Here is a 16800-nt window from a genome sequence, read left to right as displayed (position 1 = left end):
AGAATGAAGGTGTATGGATGGAAAGGCACCAACCTTGTTTCACCGTAGATAGTGAGCCATGAGCCTCCACTAACAAGTTGGAACGCACTTTTCCATCAAAGGTGTTCTGAGTGAGACATTGAATTCTTTTGTTTGTCTGAAATGCATTAAGTTTATATTTCTATTAGAGCAATGTGGAGCCATAAATTTAGCAATATGGTTCCATAAAAAGTTATTCCATCTATTTTACCTTCTCACTTTATAAAACACAATAAAATAATATATTTACTACAATAAAATAATATATTTACTACAAAATAAAACAATAAAATAATATATATATAATACAAAATAGTGTGAACACACAATTTAATAATACTCTTTTTTTTTAACCTATGATCTACAGTGCACAGCCACTTTTGGCTGTGCACGATAGCAGTGGAGCCAAATTATTTAGTTTTGGCTCCACCAGTGTAGCCATAAATTTGTATTTGATGATGCTAAAAATAACAACATAACTTTTTAGTACCACCAATACTAATGCTCTATAGTTTTATGCTGCTATAATATCTTATGATGTCTACAATGCATTCCATTACAAGTGTAGTCATGACTTGGTGTAACATCAAAGTCATGTTTAACCAAAAAAAAAACATCAAAGTCATGGCTACAAGAACATTGTTATTAAACGACTTCTAAATTTCTAGTCTTCGTCCATATTTTTATTATAAGTTTGAATCCTCTGTCTGCAATGCATTTCACCTAGATATTTTACACCTAGTTGTATACATGCAGCTAAAAGTTAATAACTAGATAACATTGTAGAAAACATTTCAGCTGATCTAGTAATTGATCAACTTGCAGATGTTTGTATTCGTTCAGCAAGTCCACAATAAGATCCTTCCCTTTCTTTTCTTCCTAAGCATTTCTTCCAAGACTTCAAACAAAAATTCAAAAGTCCTCTAATATCAAAGTACAATATTGAGTTCAGAATTCAACTGCTAATCATAGAGTTTGTACTTTTTATTCATTCTGCCTGAAGGCAACCTGTGACAGGCATATATCCCAGCAACAAGTCCTCGTGTTTCTCATCCAATTATGTAAACACGAGGGCGCACATTGCACGTGTATGTGCGTGTGACTGTGTGTGTCCCAAGTCCCAACTTTGCAAGTGGTCCGCCGGGTCACTTAGAAGAATAGATTCATGGAGGCAAATATTTCTTTTGGCTTGGTGGACAGTCCATAAACAAAAGCAAGGAATTTTGATGAAACGAATAGTTCTTGAATGAAAAGACAGGGTATCAACTCTATCAAGGCATGACTGGCTGTAATAACAAGCTACATTTCGGGACAGATATGTCCTCCATAAGTACAGGAAGCAAAATGATCAACTACAGGGAACTCAGCACATTTAGTTTTAGTACACATCCTGTGCAATATGAATATAGTAGTATCATAAAAACCAGAACCATATTCTTCACTTTCTAAATTGTTTGCCATGATAAAAGGATCTAATGATAACTTTCACTTAAAACACCTAATCGAATCAATGAATTAAAGTAATCTATGTTTTTTTGAATTTTACCTGTTTGCACATAAAGAAAATGCTATTCTGATGTTTTAAGTGAAAATACATCAGATTAGCACTTTCTTTTTGTGGAGCCATATTGCTAAATTTATGGCTCCACATTGCTCTAATAGAAATATAAACTTAATGTATTTCAGACAAACAAAAGAATCCAATGTCTCCCTCAGAACACCTTTGATGAAAAAGTGCGTTCCAACTTGTTAGTGGAGGCTCATGGCTCACTATCTACGGTGAAACAAGGTTGGTGCCTTTCCATCCATACACCTTTATTCTAACAAAATAATTCAAACCCAATACAAAAGAAAGAAACAGGAAAAAGAAAAAGAATAAAAGTTGTTCAAAGAATTAAAGTTCTGCTTTCTCATCTGTCCCTAATTCTTATATGGATACAAAAATGCTTATCAATCAATCAAAGCCCATTTTGTTTCCAATGGACAGCTTCCATGAAGCGGGGCCTCCACATACCAATCATGCCTTAATTTTAAATCATAATCTGGACCTACTTTGATGCAAAAGGATGCTCTTTGCAAATCACAACCTTCAATTCCTGATCAATATATCTGCCCTTGGTGGAGTTTCTTTTTGGATGAGTGTCATGAAATAAAAAGCAAAGATAAAGAGAAAAAAACAAAGTTCTCAAAAGCTAGGATATGATATCCGTTGTGGGTCTTGGAAATATAGATGCTGTGCGTTACTGTAAAGCAGTTATAACGATTAATTTCTTCAAATCCTTAAAAGAGCAGAAAACAAAATAAAAAAGAAGTATATAGATTAAAGACAGAATCTACAAGCTATTGTTAAAAATTACATAGTAAGTTTCCTTTTATGATGTGTCTCACTCTCTCTCTCTAGTGTAATCTAAGAGACCATATTTCTATAGATATATTACATCACCTTGAACCTTGCAAACTCCTCATGGAATCATAAATCAAATTGGTTCTTTATTTTAGTGACATTTGGTGTTTCTTTGGTCTTATTTGACAACTTGCAAGGCTTAGGTGGGTTTTGAATTTTGAATGAAGATAGTGGGGGTAGGTGGGAAAGTGTGGGAAGGGGTTGATTTTTTGACCTATCGGGGTTGATTGCGTGATGTGTGTGGGTACGTGATGACCTGGGCTTTATTAACAACTATAAGGAATCTCAATTGTGACTAGTCCTTTTAATGTATAACGCAGATGTGGCTAGCACTGTTCGTTGGTTCGTTACATATGGTATTTGAGCCGGGCCGGTAACCCCATGTGGGCTCGGAGACACTACCCCACAAAGTGGGCCCTAACGAGAACGTTAGAGATTTAAGTGGGGGAGATTGTGATACCACAATTTGATTGATTGTGTGATATGTTTGGGTGTGTGATGAGTCCCACATCGGGTATTTACTGGATTGAACTGAGCTTTATTAACAACTACAAAGAGCCTCAATTGTGACTAGTACTTTTGAGGTATAGCGCAGATGTGACTATACATGAAGGACGGAGCTATATATTCCTATAGCAACGTTTATAGAAAACACCACTATAGGCTTAGTTTTTTTTTGGTAGTGTTGTGATTTTTAAAATGGTGTTTAAATCAGACTTTTTAAAATAGCTTATCAGACAGTTTTGCAAAATTACAATACTCTCCCTTTCTCCAACCTTAACAACCGGCCACCGCAAGACCCAACCAACCTAACGGAAGAGGAAAAATTATGCATGACAAAGCTATCTGGACAGAGGTGGCACAGATAGATGTGGTATGTACAGACCAAACGGTCACGTAACATCCAGCCCATTATTATGTGGTCTCCAAGGAACCTTAAATAGAAAATACTTGCGACACACGATTAGCCCTGATTTGTAGAGTCCCAACATGAGTAGAATTCTAGAAGATACATACATTAATATGAATCTTCCCACAGGGAAATATCTTGTCCATCACGTTTATGATTCTGGAAGAAGAGACCTATAAGGAAAAGACTTCCGCGCCAAGGAAGGGAGCTCATCCCTCTACTACTATAAAAGTCGCAATATCCTCATAGACCAAGGTACGTATAATTTACCCTCTCTAGCACTCTAGAGTTGTGAGAATATTTCTGACTTAACCTTCGGAGGGTAGTTGGCTGGCACCACACCGGTGCTCTCTGCTAGGTTTCCTTCTTTGTATTATGCAGGTTCACGTTCAAGCGCTAGGTATTGTGTGGCTCACTGGTGAATTTCTCGACATCATCAGTTGGTGCCGTCTGTGGGAAACAATAGTTGAGATTCGTAAGCCATATTGTCGTTTCCTGGATAAAAGGGTTGCATGGTACTCACTCGCTCAATGATAACCACTAACGACGTTCAAGGAGAGGAACCACCCATGATTGCCCTCGAGAGACAAGTTCAAACTCTCACTGCTGCCGTGGAACGCCTCACCAAACAGAACCACGACTTGGAAGAACAGCTGCACCAGAAGAATGCAGCACCGAATGACCAACAAAAAGATCAAGAAGGGACCAGCGCTGAAAGAAAAAATCAGGAGAGATTTGAGGGCAGCCACGCCCCAAGCAGACTGGAGAGGCAGAATTTAAGCATGCCATCCCTCATGGATGCAACTCCACCACATATTGTCGCAAAGATGCAGGCAATGAAGGAGCAAATGGAGGTTATGATGAACGCGCTCAAGGGGAGAGTTTCTAGTGATCTTGACGATTTGGTCAACCGCATCGACTCACCTTTCACTATGGCCGTGAACTCGTTCCCCCTACCCCATAAATTTCGCATGCCACACATAGACAGTTACGACAGAGTAAAGGATCCTCTGAACCATCTAGAAACCTTCAAGACCCTAATGCACCTTTAAGAGGTAGCAGACGAGATCATGTGTAGGGCCTTCCCTACAACGCTCAAGGGCCCTGCACGGATATGGTTCAGCCAAATGACGCTGAACTCCATCAGCACTTTCAAGGAGCTAAGCGCTCAGTTCACCACACACTTCATTGGAAGGCAGTTCACCACACACTTCATTGGAAGGCACATGCATAAGAAGTCCACGACGTGCTTGATGAGTATCAGGCAACGAGAGGACGAGACGCTGAGATCCTACATAACGCGCTTCAATAAGGAAGCGTTCTTGATCGATGAAGCCGATGACAAAATACTGGTAGCAGCTTTCACGAACGGGCTGCGGGAGGGTAAATTCCTGTTCTCTTTATACAAGAACGACCCAAAGACCATGTCAGAAGTACTCTACAGGGCAACTAAATACATGAATGCCGAAGACGCATTGCTGGCTCGGGAGGAAAAGCCTAGAAAAAGGGAGCGACAGAAAGATGCTCGACAGGACCGAGATCGAAAGGATGACAAACGCTCCAAGCCCCCTGCAGGGAAATTCACGAATTTCACCCCATTGACTGCCCCAATAGACCAGTTACTAATGCAGATCAAGGACGAAGGATCCCTGACCTTTCCTGAAAAGTTAAAGGAAGATCCCAATAAGCGATCTAGGGACAAGTATTGCCATTTCCACCGGGATCACGCACATGATACGGCTGATTACTATGACTTAAAACAGCAAATCGAAGCCCTTATTAGACAGGGAAAACTGCAGAAGTTCGTCAGCAAGGAAAGGATGGATCAGCAAAATCAAGAGCAGCCACCTCGACAAGAAAATGAGCGCCTCAGACCACCTATAGGGGATATAAGAATGATCGTAGGGGGCACGACAACTATGGGGTCGTCCAAGAAGGCCAGAAAGGCATACCTTAGGATGGTTTATAACGTCCAGTTAACAAGCTCCATACCAAAGATAGCACGGATAGAGAGCCCGATCATAGGATTCTCAGAAGAGGATGCTCGACGTCTTCACCACCCTCATGATGACGCACTTGTCGTCACCTTACGAGTGGGGGACTTCAACATGCACCGGGTGCTGATCGACAATGGTAGTTCAGCAGACATCCTATACTACCCGACGTTCCTACAAATGAGGATTGATAGAAAACAGTTAATACCGACAAATGCTCCGCTGGTTGGTTTTGGAGGTACGAGGGTATTCCCATTGGGCGTGATCACGCTTTCGGTAACATTACGTGATTATCCTCAACAGATCACTAAGGATGTGACTTTTCTTGTGGTCGACTGCTTATCCGCTTATAATGCTATTATCGGATGACCCACCCTTAATTCATGAAAGGCAGTAACGTCAACAGACCACCTAATGATCAAATTTCCTATAGAGTACGGGGTTGGAGAGCTACGAGGAAATCAGGTGGCCGCACGTGAGTGCTACATTGCCATAATGGAGATGGAAGATCAACAACAGACCATGTGCATAGAAGAGCAACGGACCATGGCCAAGGAAGGGAACCTACCACCTCAAAATGTTGGACGGGCATAATATACAGCACCTATGGAACATGGAGAACCTACGAAAATACTACCTAGAGATAATATGAAGAACAATGGCGCTCCCTAATTTCCCAGTTTATTTAGTTTTTTAGTTTCATTTAGTCAATCTTTTGCTACAATATGTTTTTAAGCCCAAGGGGGCAAGTACTTTTCTACAAATGCATGATTTTTTAAGTAATAAGAGGAATATTCAGACACAACTATGTTTTCCTACCTGCATTCCTACAAAGTTCACAAGATGGACGGATCACCTCAAGAGGGTAAACACTCCCACAAAGTGGACGGATATAAATTGCAGTCCACAAAGTGGACGGATCATCCCAAGAGGATGAAAATTACAAGTCCACAATCCCAAGTGGACGACCAACAAAATGACAAGGTAACACTTTGTCACCTCAACAAGTCCACAACCCTAAGTGGACGACCAACAAGGTGACGAGGTAACACTTAGTCACCTCAACAAGTTCACAACCCCAAGTGGACGACCAACAAGGTGGCGAGGTAACACGGTCACCTCAACAAAGTTCACGACCCCAAGTGGACGACCAACAAGGTGACGAGGTAACATTTAGTCACCTCAACAAGTTCATAACCCCAAGTGGACGACCAACAAGGTGACGAGGTAACACTTAGTTGCCTTAACAATGTCCACAATCCCAAGTGAACGACCAACAAGGTGACGAGGTAATACTTAGTCACCTTAATAGGTCCACGACCCCAAGTGGACCATTAAGGTGACAAGGTAACACTTAGTCACCTCAACAAGTTCACAACCCCAAGTGGACGACCAACAAGGTAACGAGGTAACACGGTCACCTCAACAAAGTTCACAACCCCAAGCGGACGACCATCAAGGTGACGAGGTAACATTTAGTCACCTCAGCAACTTCACAACCCCAAGTGGACGACCAACAAAGTGACGAGGTAACAGGTCACCTCAACAAACTTCACGACCTCAGCAACTTCACAACCCCAAGTGGACGACCAACAAAGTGACGAGGTAACAGGTCACCTCAACAAACTTCACGACCCCAAGTGGACGACCATTAAGGTGACAAGATAACACTTAGTCACCTCAACAAGTTCATGACCCCAAGTGGACGACCAACAAGGTGACGAGGTAACACTTAGTCGCCTCAACAAGTCCGTGACCAAAAAATGACAACCCAAAAAGTGGACGGACAAAAGAAAAAAATAAAATGGACGGATGCATGTCCATTAACAAAAAAAAAAAAGGACGGATGCAGGTCCATTAACAAAAAGAATGGACGGATGCATGTCCATGAAGAAAGTGGACGGACATCCACCAAAAAAAAAAAAAAAAAAGCAAAAAAAAGAAAAAAAGAAAAAAAAGAAAAGAAAAAGAAAGATGGATGCATTGCCGTGAGGATTGAAAGTTTCATCACGCGTCCCGGGGGCAATGTGTCAATGGCCTACTGTGTAGAAGGATGCTCAATCCTACGTATAAGCATAAGACAAATGCCAACAGCAAGACCTCAAGGCTAAACACTACAAAATGAAGCCGACAGATACCTACTCGTCATCCCAATTGGATGGATCAACAACCAAGGATATCGATGATCAAGGATGCCAACGGCACCTAATTCTCATACAAAATTTAAGTCCTATTATCTACGGATGGAAGGACGAACCAAGTCACTCACAAGTGCCTTGATTCAAAATTTAAGTCTTCCTACCTATGGGTAGAAGGACGAACCAAGTCACCCACAAGTGCCTTGGTACAAAATCTAAGTCCTATTACCTACGGGTGGAAGGATGGACCAAGTCACTCACAAGTGCCTTGGTACAAAATTTAAGTCCTACTACCTGTGGGTGGAAGGATGGACCAAGTCACTCACAAGTGCCTCGTAGAAAATTCAAATTTTCCTACCTACGAGTGGAAGGACGAACCAAGTCCCTCACAAATGCCTTGGTTCAATATTTAAGTCCTACTACCCATGGGTGGAAGGACGGACCAAGTCATTCACAAGTGCCTTGGTACAAAATTTAAGTCCTACTACCTACGGGGGGAAGGACGGACCAAGTCACTTACAAGTGCCTTGGTACAAAATTTAAGTTCTACTATCTACGGATGGAAAGACAGACCAAGTCACTCACAAGTGCCTTGGTACAAAATTCAAGTCTTCCTACCTACAGGTGGAAGGACGAACCAAGTCACTCACAAGTGCCTCGGTACAAAATTCAAGTCATCCTACCTACGGGTGGAAGGATGGACCAAGTCACTCACAAGTGCCTTGGTACAAAATTTAAGTCCTACTACCTGCGGGTGGAAGGACGGACCAAGTCACTCACAAGTGTCTTGGTAGAAAATTGATGTCGCGGAAGCCTAAAGAGAAGCACACACGATGCTCCCTTGATGGAACAGAAACTAAACTGTTAGTTCCTGGTAGTAAACCTCGAATCCACGAGGAGTTTCCCTGAATCCACAAGGAGATAAAACTGGAATCCACCAGAAAAGAAAATTTGACAAAAGTCTGTGTTTATTGATAATAGTCTGATTTGCCTCTGACGGCTACAAAACATATAAATACTGAGCAAAAACGTTTAAAACCCTAATTCGCACTAATTAAGCGATTAGGTGACAAAATTACGAATTTTACCAAAAATGGCAAAATTGAGTTAAATGCAGAATCATAAACTACTGACCTTAAGGGTCGTCCCAAAACAGACGGAACCTTATTCTGACTTTTAAACTAAAAGTTATTAAGGAAAAACAAATATTACTATAAATAGCAAAAACATTGTTTTCGGGGCCTTAACGAAGGAATTTGCCTAAAATTTGGCGACGTTTATGGCATCTATCATGAATCTAGATCAGAACGCCGTTTCCCTTCAACTTGCCAAATTTCATGCAATTCCGACACTGTTACCTCTGATGGCCCCTACTGGCACCCCCTTTGATCTTGCGTTGTAACTTCCTGCGCTCTTGCTGCTCCAAGAAGGCATGTGTTGTCTGTTCTACATCAAAAATTCAAATCTTCCTACCTACGGGTGGAAGGACGGACCAAGTCACTCACAAGTGCCTTGGTACAAAATTTAAGTCCTACTACCTACGGGTGGAAGGACGGACCAAGTTACCCACAAGTGCCTTAATTCAAAATTTAAGTCTTCCTACCTACGGGTGGAGGGACGAACCAAGTCCCTCACAAGTGCCTTGGTACAAAATTCAAGTCTTCCTACCTACGGATGGAAGGACGGACCAAGTCACTCACAAGTGTCTTGGTACAAAATTTAAGTCCTACTACCTGCGGGTGGAAGGATGGACCAAGTCACTCACAAGTGCCTCATAGAAAATTCAAATCTTCCTACCTACGAGTGGAAGGACGAACCAAGTCCCTCACAAGTGCCTTGGTTCAATATTTAAGTCCTACTAGCCACGGGTGGAAGGACGGACCAAGTCATTCACAAGTGCCTTGGTACAAAATTCAAGTCTTCCTACTTACGGGTGGAAGGACGGATCAAGTCACTCACGAGTGCCTTGGTACAACATTTAAGTCCTACTACCTACGGGTAGAAGGACGGACCAAGTCATTCACGAGTGCTTTGGTACAACATTTAAATCCTACTACCTACGGGTGGAAGGACGGACCAAGTCACTCATAAGTGCCTTGGTACAAAATTTAAGTCCTACTACCTACGGGGGGAAGGACGAACCAAGTCACTCACAAGTGCCTTGGTACAAAATTTAAGTCTTACTACCTACGCGCGGAAGGACGGACCAAGTCACTTACGAGTGCCTTGGTACAAAATATAAGTCTTCCTACCTACGGGTGGAAGGACAAACCAAGTCACTCACAAGTGCCTTGGTATAAAATTCAAGTCTTACTATCTACAAGTGGAAGGACGAACCAAGTCACCCGCGAATGCCTTGGTGAAAAATTCTAAGTCTTCTTACCTACGGGAGGACAGACGAACCATGTCAGCAAAAAGTGCCTTGGTCAAAATTTGGGNAAGAGGAACAGAAGTCCATGCACGTCCATGAAAAGAAGTGAACGGACACCCCATGTCCATTAACAAAAAAAAAAATGACGGATGAACATACACCCAAATAAAAAATAAAAAATAAAAATAAAAAGGACGGAGGTCTATGCACGTCCATGAAAAGAAATGGACGGACATGCAGGTCCATGAAAAGAAGTGGACGGACACCCCATATCCATTAAAAAAAAAAAAAAAAAAGGATGGAGGTCCATGCACGTCCATGAAAAGAAATGGACGGACATGCACGTCCATGAAAAGAAGTGGACTGACACCCCATGTCCATTAACAAAAAAAAAAAAGTGACGGATGAATGTACGCCAAAAAAAAAAAAAAAGAAAAAAAAGAAAAGAAAAGAAAGAAAAGAAAAAAGAGAGAGATGGATGCATGTCCGTGAGGATTGAAAGTTTCATCACGCGTCCCGGGGCAATGTGTCAATGGCCTACTGTGTAGAAGGATGCTCAATCCTACGTATAAGCATAAGACAAATGCCAACAGCAAGACCTCAAGGCTAAACACTACAAAATGAAGCCGACAGATACCTACTCGTCATCCCAATTGGATGGATCAACAACCAAGGATATCGATGATCAAGGATGCCAACGGCACCTAATTCTCATACAAAATTTAAGTCCTATTATCTACGGATGGAAGGACGAACCAAGTCACTCACAAGTGCCTTGATTCAAAATTTAAGTCTTCCTACCTATGGGTAGAAGGACGAACCAAGTCACCCACAAGTGCCTTGGTACAAAATCTAAGTCCTATTACCTACGGGTGGAAGGATGGACCAAGTCACTCACAAGTGCCTTGGTACAAAATTTAAGTCCTACTACCTGTGGGTGGAAGGATGGACCAAGTCACTCACAAGTGCCTCGTAGAAAATTCAAATTTTCCTACCTACGAGTGGAAGGACGAACCAAGTCCCTCACAAATGCCTTGGTTCAATATTTAAGTCCTACTACCCATGGGTGGAAGGACGGACCAAGTCATTCACAAGTGCCTTGGTACAAAATTTAAGTCCTACTACCTACGGGGGGAAGGACGGACCAAGTCACTTACAAGTGCCTTGGTACAAAATTTAAGTTCTACTATCTACGGATGGAAAGACAGACCAAGTCACTCACAAGTGCCTTGGTACAAAATTCAAGTCTTCCTACCTACAGGTGGAAGGACGAACCAAGTCACTCACAAGTGCCTCGGTACAAAATTCAAGTCATCCTACCTACGGGTGGAAGGATGGACCAAGTCACTCACAAGTGCCTTGGTACAAAATTTAAGTCCTACTACCTGCGGGTGGAAGGACGGACCAAGTCACTCACAAGTGTCTTGGTAGAAAATTGATCAAAAAGTGCCTTGGTCAAAATTTGGGTCCCTTGCGCTATAAATAATTTCAGGCCAGCCTGTCAAAGACTGACAAGTCTTTTAGGATCCAAAACGAATCGTCACCCCACGGGTCCTTTCACTCTGAGATCACGGACCCATAGGGTGAAGAGGGCAACTAAAGAGGAAAAATTATGCATGACAAAGCTATCTGGACAGAGGTGGCACAGACAGACGTGGTATGTACGAACCGAACGGCCACGTAACATCCAGCCCATTATTATGTGGTCTCCAAGGAACCTTAAATGGAAAATACTTGCAACACACGATTAGCCCTGGTTTGTAGAGTCCCAACATGAGTAGAATTCTAGAAGATACATACATTAATATGAATCTTCCTACAGGGAAATATCTTGTCCATCACGTTTAGGATTCTGCGAGAAGAGTCCTATAAGGAAAAGACTTCCGTGCCAAGTTAGGGAGCTCATCCCTCTACTACTATAAAAGCCGCAATACCCTCATAGACCAAGGTACGCATAATTTACCCTCTCTAGCACTCTAAAGTTGTGAGAATATTTCTGACTTAACCTTAAGAGGGTAGTTGGCCGGCACCACACCGATGCTCTGTGTTAGGTTTCCTTCTTTGTATTGTGCAGGTTCACGTTCAAGCGCTAGGTATCGTGTGGCTCACTGGTGAATTTCTCGATATCATCACTAACTGACCCACAAGTTTAAGAGAGAGATGAGGAGTTGTTGTTGGAAAAGCTCTTCTTTGAAAGGAGTTCAAAATCTTGCCTGGAATTGAAATGGTTGAAGAGCACCTCCACGTTTGAGGTTAAAGAATATTATAGCTCCTTCTACCCTCCTACTCTTGTTTCATTCCCATGGAGAATGATATGGCAATCGAAAGTTCCTCCAAGGGTGGCTTTCTTTTCTTAGTCTACTTCCTTAGGTAAGATCTTAACAACGGACAACCTTCGTAAAAGACGTGTGATAGTGCTTGACTAGTGCTATATGTGTAAGAGATGTGGGGAGTCGGTAGATAGGTGTTGCTTATGTTGTTGTGATGGAGAATTTGTGGATCATCTTCTACTTCATTGTAATTTTTCTCATGCCTTATGGAATGAAGTTTTTGAGGTGTTTGGGATTCAATGGGTAACGCCAAAGACAGTTAGCTCTCTTCTCTTTGCTTGGAGAAATTGGTTTGGAAAGCACCTATCAACCATATGAAATATGGTCCCAGCATGTATAATGTGGTTTGTTTGGCTGGAACGTAAAATACTCGCATTTTTGAAGACAATGAGAGACCCTTAGACCTCTTAAAGTGCCTGTTTGGTTCAGCATTTTTGGGCAAAAAGTCACGGTAGTGTTTTCAAACTGGCGTTTTAGGGGAAACCTTAACTCAAATCATGAATATATATATATATATATTTTTTTTTTTTTTTTTCTTCCCCTTGTTTAGTTTCTTGTTTGAAGATCGTGCACTCCTATTTTACCTTTTTTTTTTTTAACAATTCATTTTATCCAGTTATAAAAAAAAAAAAAAAAAAAAAAAAAAAAAAAAAAACTGATTGGCTAGGCTGAGGAGAAAGCACAAAAGGAATGTGTGTCTATTAGCAGTTATCAAGCTACAAGAGTTTAGTCAATTCATCTGATTGAACTTCTACATGCATTTTAAGTTATAAAATGAATTTATATGTGGATATAGGAACAAAGAAGTATAAAGATACAGAAAATTCAAAAGCTCAGTTGTTGATACTTCATTGTAGCTATTCTCTGAATAGTAACCGGTTCTGCAATTGCTATTTCGCTTTTTTGAAACAGCTCTTTGTAAGAGCTTTTTGGTTTCACTATTAATGGTACTTTAAATATTTGCAACTGTTAAGAACTAACAATTTTTCATTGATCTTTTATTTTTTTTTTTTTTTTTGGTTGTAGGACTCCAAGTTGGATGTTACTATCGGTCCCTATGAGACATATGAAGATGCGCTTTTTGGGTACAAGGTATTATTTACAGGGATCTGTTGAGCTTCTTTCATGCTCATCATCTTTAATTGTAGTGTAAGATTGAGATGGTTTATGAACATCAATCTGGTAAAGTGCATATGCCAATCCACTTTAGGCATCTCCACCCATAAGAATGGGGATGAAAGTAAAACTGCCTTAAACGTGAAATCTGCATTACAAGCCAAATATTTGTGGAGCGAAACATGTGAACTTCAGCGCTTACTTGATATTGGTTTGCCTTGGTAGTCTCAAATTATTCAATATCCCATTGACTCATTTGTGTAGATGAAAAAGGACCTTTGCACATTGAGGATGTATTGCATGATAGACAGTCCGTTTCATGCTTTCTCTATCCTAGAGGACTTAAGGAAATCTAACTTCACAAACCTGTATGTGTATATATGCGTCACTACTTTAAAGGAAATATTTTCCTGATGTGTTGTGATAGCTGAAGAGATGAACCTTTGGTATATTCTTTTTGATAAGTAATAACGCATTAATTAAGCACAAAGGGGCGCAACCCATGTACACTAGATATGCACAACAGGTAGTATTCTTATTAATTTTCTGACGATAGGTGAAATGACTGCTTAAGCAAGGATATTGTTACAGTTTCTGAGGCAAATGGTGAGAGCAGTCTACAACAAAATGTAAACTTTCTAGAAAGCATTAATCCTGCTTTATATTTTTTCTGAAGCAGGAATATATGGCTATTCTTCCCATTCTTTGTTCACTGTACTATGTAGCACATTATTGCATCTAATTGCAGGAAACATTTGAAGCATTTATTGGAGTTCGGGATGACAAAGCAACTGCTCAACTTCAACTCTTTGGCGATAATTTAAGGGTACTCTTGTATATTTGTTTTTCACTATAGATCCTCTATTTCTTCTCTCTCTTTTTTCACTTTTTCTTTCTCCACCCAGTTGGTTGAAGAACTGTAACCACATAAACCCAACCCACAAGGGGTTGAACCATGGCTTGGACCTCATCAAGTAGGGTAAATTCCAGTTGGCCAAAAGGGACAGTGGCCTACATAGTTGTAAGAGCTTTCATTTCCTCCCTATATTTTTGCTTCAGTCAATTACTAAAAGGATTTTTATTGTTATAGATTCTGGAACAAAATCTCCCGATGGACAATGTACAAATCTGAAGATGTGATTGCAGCTCCTATTCGTGTTATTCAGCATCTTTATAATGCAGGGGTGAGCTTGTAGAATGTTTGAAAAAATTATTTCTTAATGATTGTATTACTTGCCCAAATTTATTATTTTATATTCCATGATAATACAACTAAAAAATAAAAAAATAAAAAAAATAAAGCTTGAGTAGTTAAAATGAAAGTTATTGTCAGACATCTACATTGCATAATGAGAAGCTCATTCTTTTATAATATATAATGAAGATCGTTTTTTTTTTTTATAGGTAAGTATAAAACTTCTATTCAAATGAGAAAAAAATTACAACCACAGTACACAGGGAGTGAACAGAGGGTAATAAAGATCAAAGCAGAGTACAAAAGTCTTAAATTTCCAGAAAATTAGAAAATGAATGGCTACTCAATGCAGCCATCCAGTCAAAAAGAGTGCGGAGCAATAACAACTTTATTGAGTCGCAAAATATGAAGATTTAGGATCAAGTGAGAATAATGAGGAAGAGAAGAAACGAGAGAGACATTAAAAATTAAGAAAATGTAAGGGCATAACTCATGAAGCCCACACCTTAGCATATATTTATATTAGGGTTTATATCATGATTACAAAAATGCCCTTATTAACATGCCAATTCTTGGAAGACACTCGCAAAAAGAAGTCATGAGCTAAAGGCTTGGTGAAAATATCACCCAATTTATCATCCTAATGAACAAAGTGAGTGACAATTTGTTTTTTCATCAATAAATCCCAAATGAAGTGACAATCAACTACAATATATTTGGTACGATCATGGAACACGGGATTGTTAGCAATAAAGATGGTGGTCTGATTGTCACAATACCTCTGCATAGGAATAGGAATATCAGGGATTTTTTTAAAAATAACTACAAAACTCAAACAATATTATTAGTTAGGCAACGTTTCAAACATATTGCATTACTAACAATTCGACTTCAGAGGAGTCAATTTTACTGTTCATATCTATTTTTTGCCAGTTGAGTAGATAAAGAAATCGAGTCCTTTGGAGTCATTTTTTATACATAGAAATCGACTTCAGTGGAGTCGTTTTCAATACAAAGAAAACGACTCCACTAGAGTCGTTTTCTTTGTATCCAAAAAACACAGCAACGCGAACACAACTTCGTTCTTCGTTCTGTAAAAACCCAGTCCTTTACCGTGACCGAAGAACGAAGAACGAACCCAGCAACACCGATTCTGACCGACGAACCCAGGCGACACCAACGCCTGGGTTTCTTGCCGACGAACCCAGGCGCCGATTCTGACCGACGAACCCAGCAACACCGACGAGCAAACGAAGAACCCAGGCACCGATTCACCAAACCCCGACGAACCCCAGCAACACCGACAGCAAATGTCTAACACGCTCAGATCGGATCAGTGGAGGAGAAGAACACGCTCGTTGGTGCCTGGGTTCGTCGGCGCCTGTGTTCGTTTGCTCATCGGTGTTGACGCTTGTCGGCGCCTGTGTTCGTTTGCTCGTCGGTGTTGCTGGGTTCGTTTGCTGGGTTCTTCTGTGACGGCATGGGGTTTTTTAACACAACTGAAGAGCTAGTTGTGTGGAGTTGGTGTTGCTGTGTTTATTGGCAAATCGACTTCAGTGGAGTCGTTTTTAATACAAAGAAAACGACTCCAGTGAAGTCGTTTTCTTTGTATTGAAAACGACTCCACTGAAGTCGATTTCTATGTATAATAAATGAGTACAAAGGACTCGATTTCTTTATCTACTCAACTGGCAAAAAATAGATATGAACAGCAAAATCGACTCCTCTGAAGTCGAATTGTTAGAAATACAATATGTTTGAAACGTTGCCTAACTAATAATATTGTTTGGGTTTTGTAGTTATTTTCTAAAAAATCCCGGAATATCAACACAAAGTCACGAAGGAGAGACGGAACTCATAACATCTTAGAAGTAGTATGAGCCATAGCTCGATACTCTGCTTCAAAACTAGAACAAGCAACAACATTCTGCTTTTTATTGCGCCAAGTAACAAGATTTCCAGTAACAAATGTACAATAGCCAGAGGTGGACTGACGATTAGAAAGACTACCAGCCCAGTTAGCATCACTAAAACCAATGACATACAGAGGAAACAACTTGTACAAAAGTCCTAGTCCAAGAGCCCCCTTCAAATAATGCAAGGTACGAAAAGTGAGGATGGCGAGCAACCTGCATAAATTGACTAACTGTACCAACTACAAAAATAAAAGTAATGCTAGGACGATCATAGTATGGTAACTTCCCAATGAAGCGGCGGTATCAACCAACATCTTCAAGTCAGCGATACCAACGGATTCAGTTCTAGAGATAATAATGTCATCCACATAAACAATTAAAATAATAGTGCCAGTGGAAGAGTGACGA

The 16800-nt window shown here is 40.5% G+C and overlaps 1 protein-coding gene and 1 long non-coding RNA gene across 3 annotated transcripts; both read left to right on the top strand.

The window, feature by feature from the left end:
- The first annotated feature begins 4402 nt into the window (after positions 1 to 4402).
- LOC112017086 (uncharacterized) lies at positions 4403 to 5695 on the top strand. Its single transcript, XM_024049549.2, has one exon. The coding sequence runs from the start codon at positions 4403 to 4405 to the stop codon at positions 5693 to 5695; it is 1293 nt and encodes a 430-aa protein (XP_023905317.2).
- Positions 5696 to 13161: 7466 nt separating this feature from the next.
- LOC136066244 (uncharacterized) lies at positions 13162 to 14513 on the top strand. 2 transcript variants are annotated; one of them, XR_010627705.1, is made up of 4 exons: positions 13162 to 13257; positions 14030 to 14107; positions 14187 to 14302; positions 14372 to 14513. It is a non-coding gene; the product is annotated as an uncharacterized LOC136066244 (long non-coding RNA). The 2 variants fall into 2 exon arrangements; XR_010627704.1 differs by lacking the exon at positions 14187 to 14302.
- Positions 14514 to 16800: the final 2287 nt, after the last annotated feature.

Source organism: Quercus suber, unplaced genomic scaffold (assembly GCF_002906115.3).
Source record: "Quercus suber isolate HL8 unplaced genomic scaffold, Cork oak 2.0 scaffold_3A:, whole genome shotgun sequence".
In the NCBI taxonomy this organism is placed as follows: Eukaryota; Viridiplantae; Streptophyta; class Magnoliopsida; order Fagales; family Fagaceae; genus Quercus; species Quercus suber.
The sequence above is the reverse complement of the archived record's forward strand: the minus strand, read 5'-3'. Positions and strand labels throughout refer to the sequence as shown.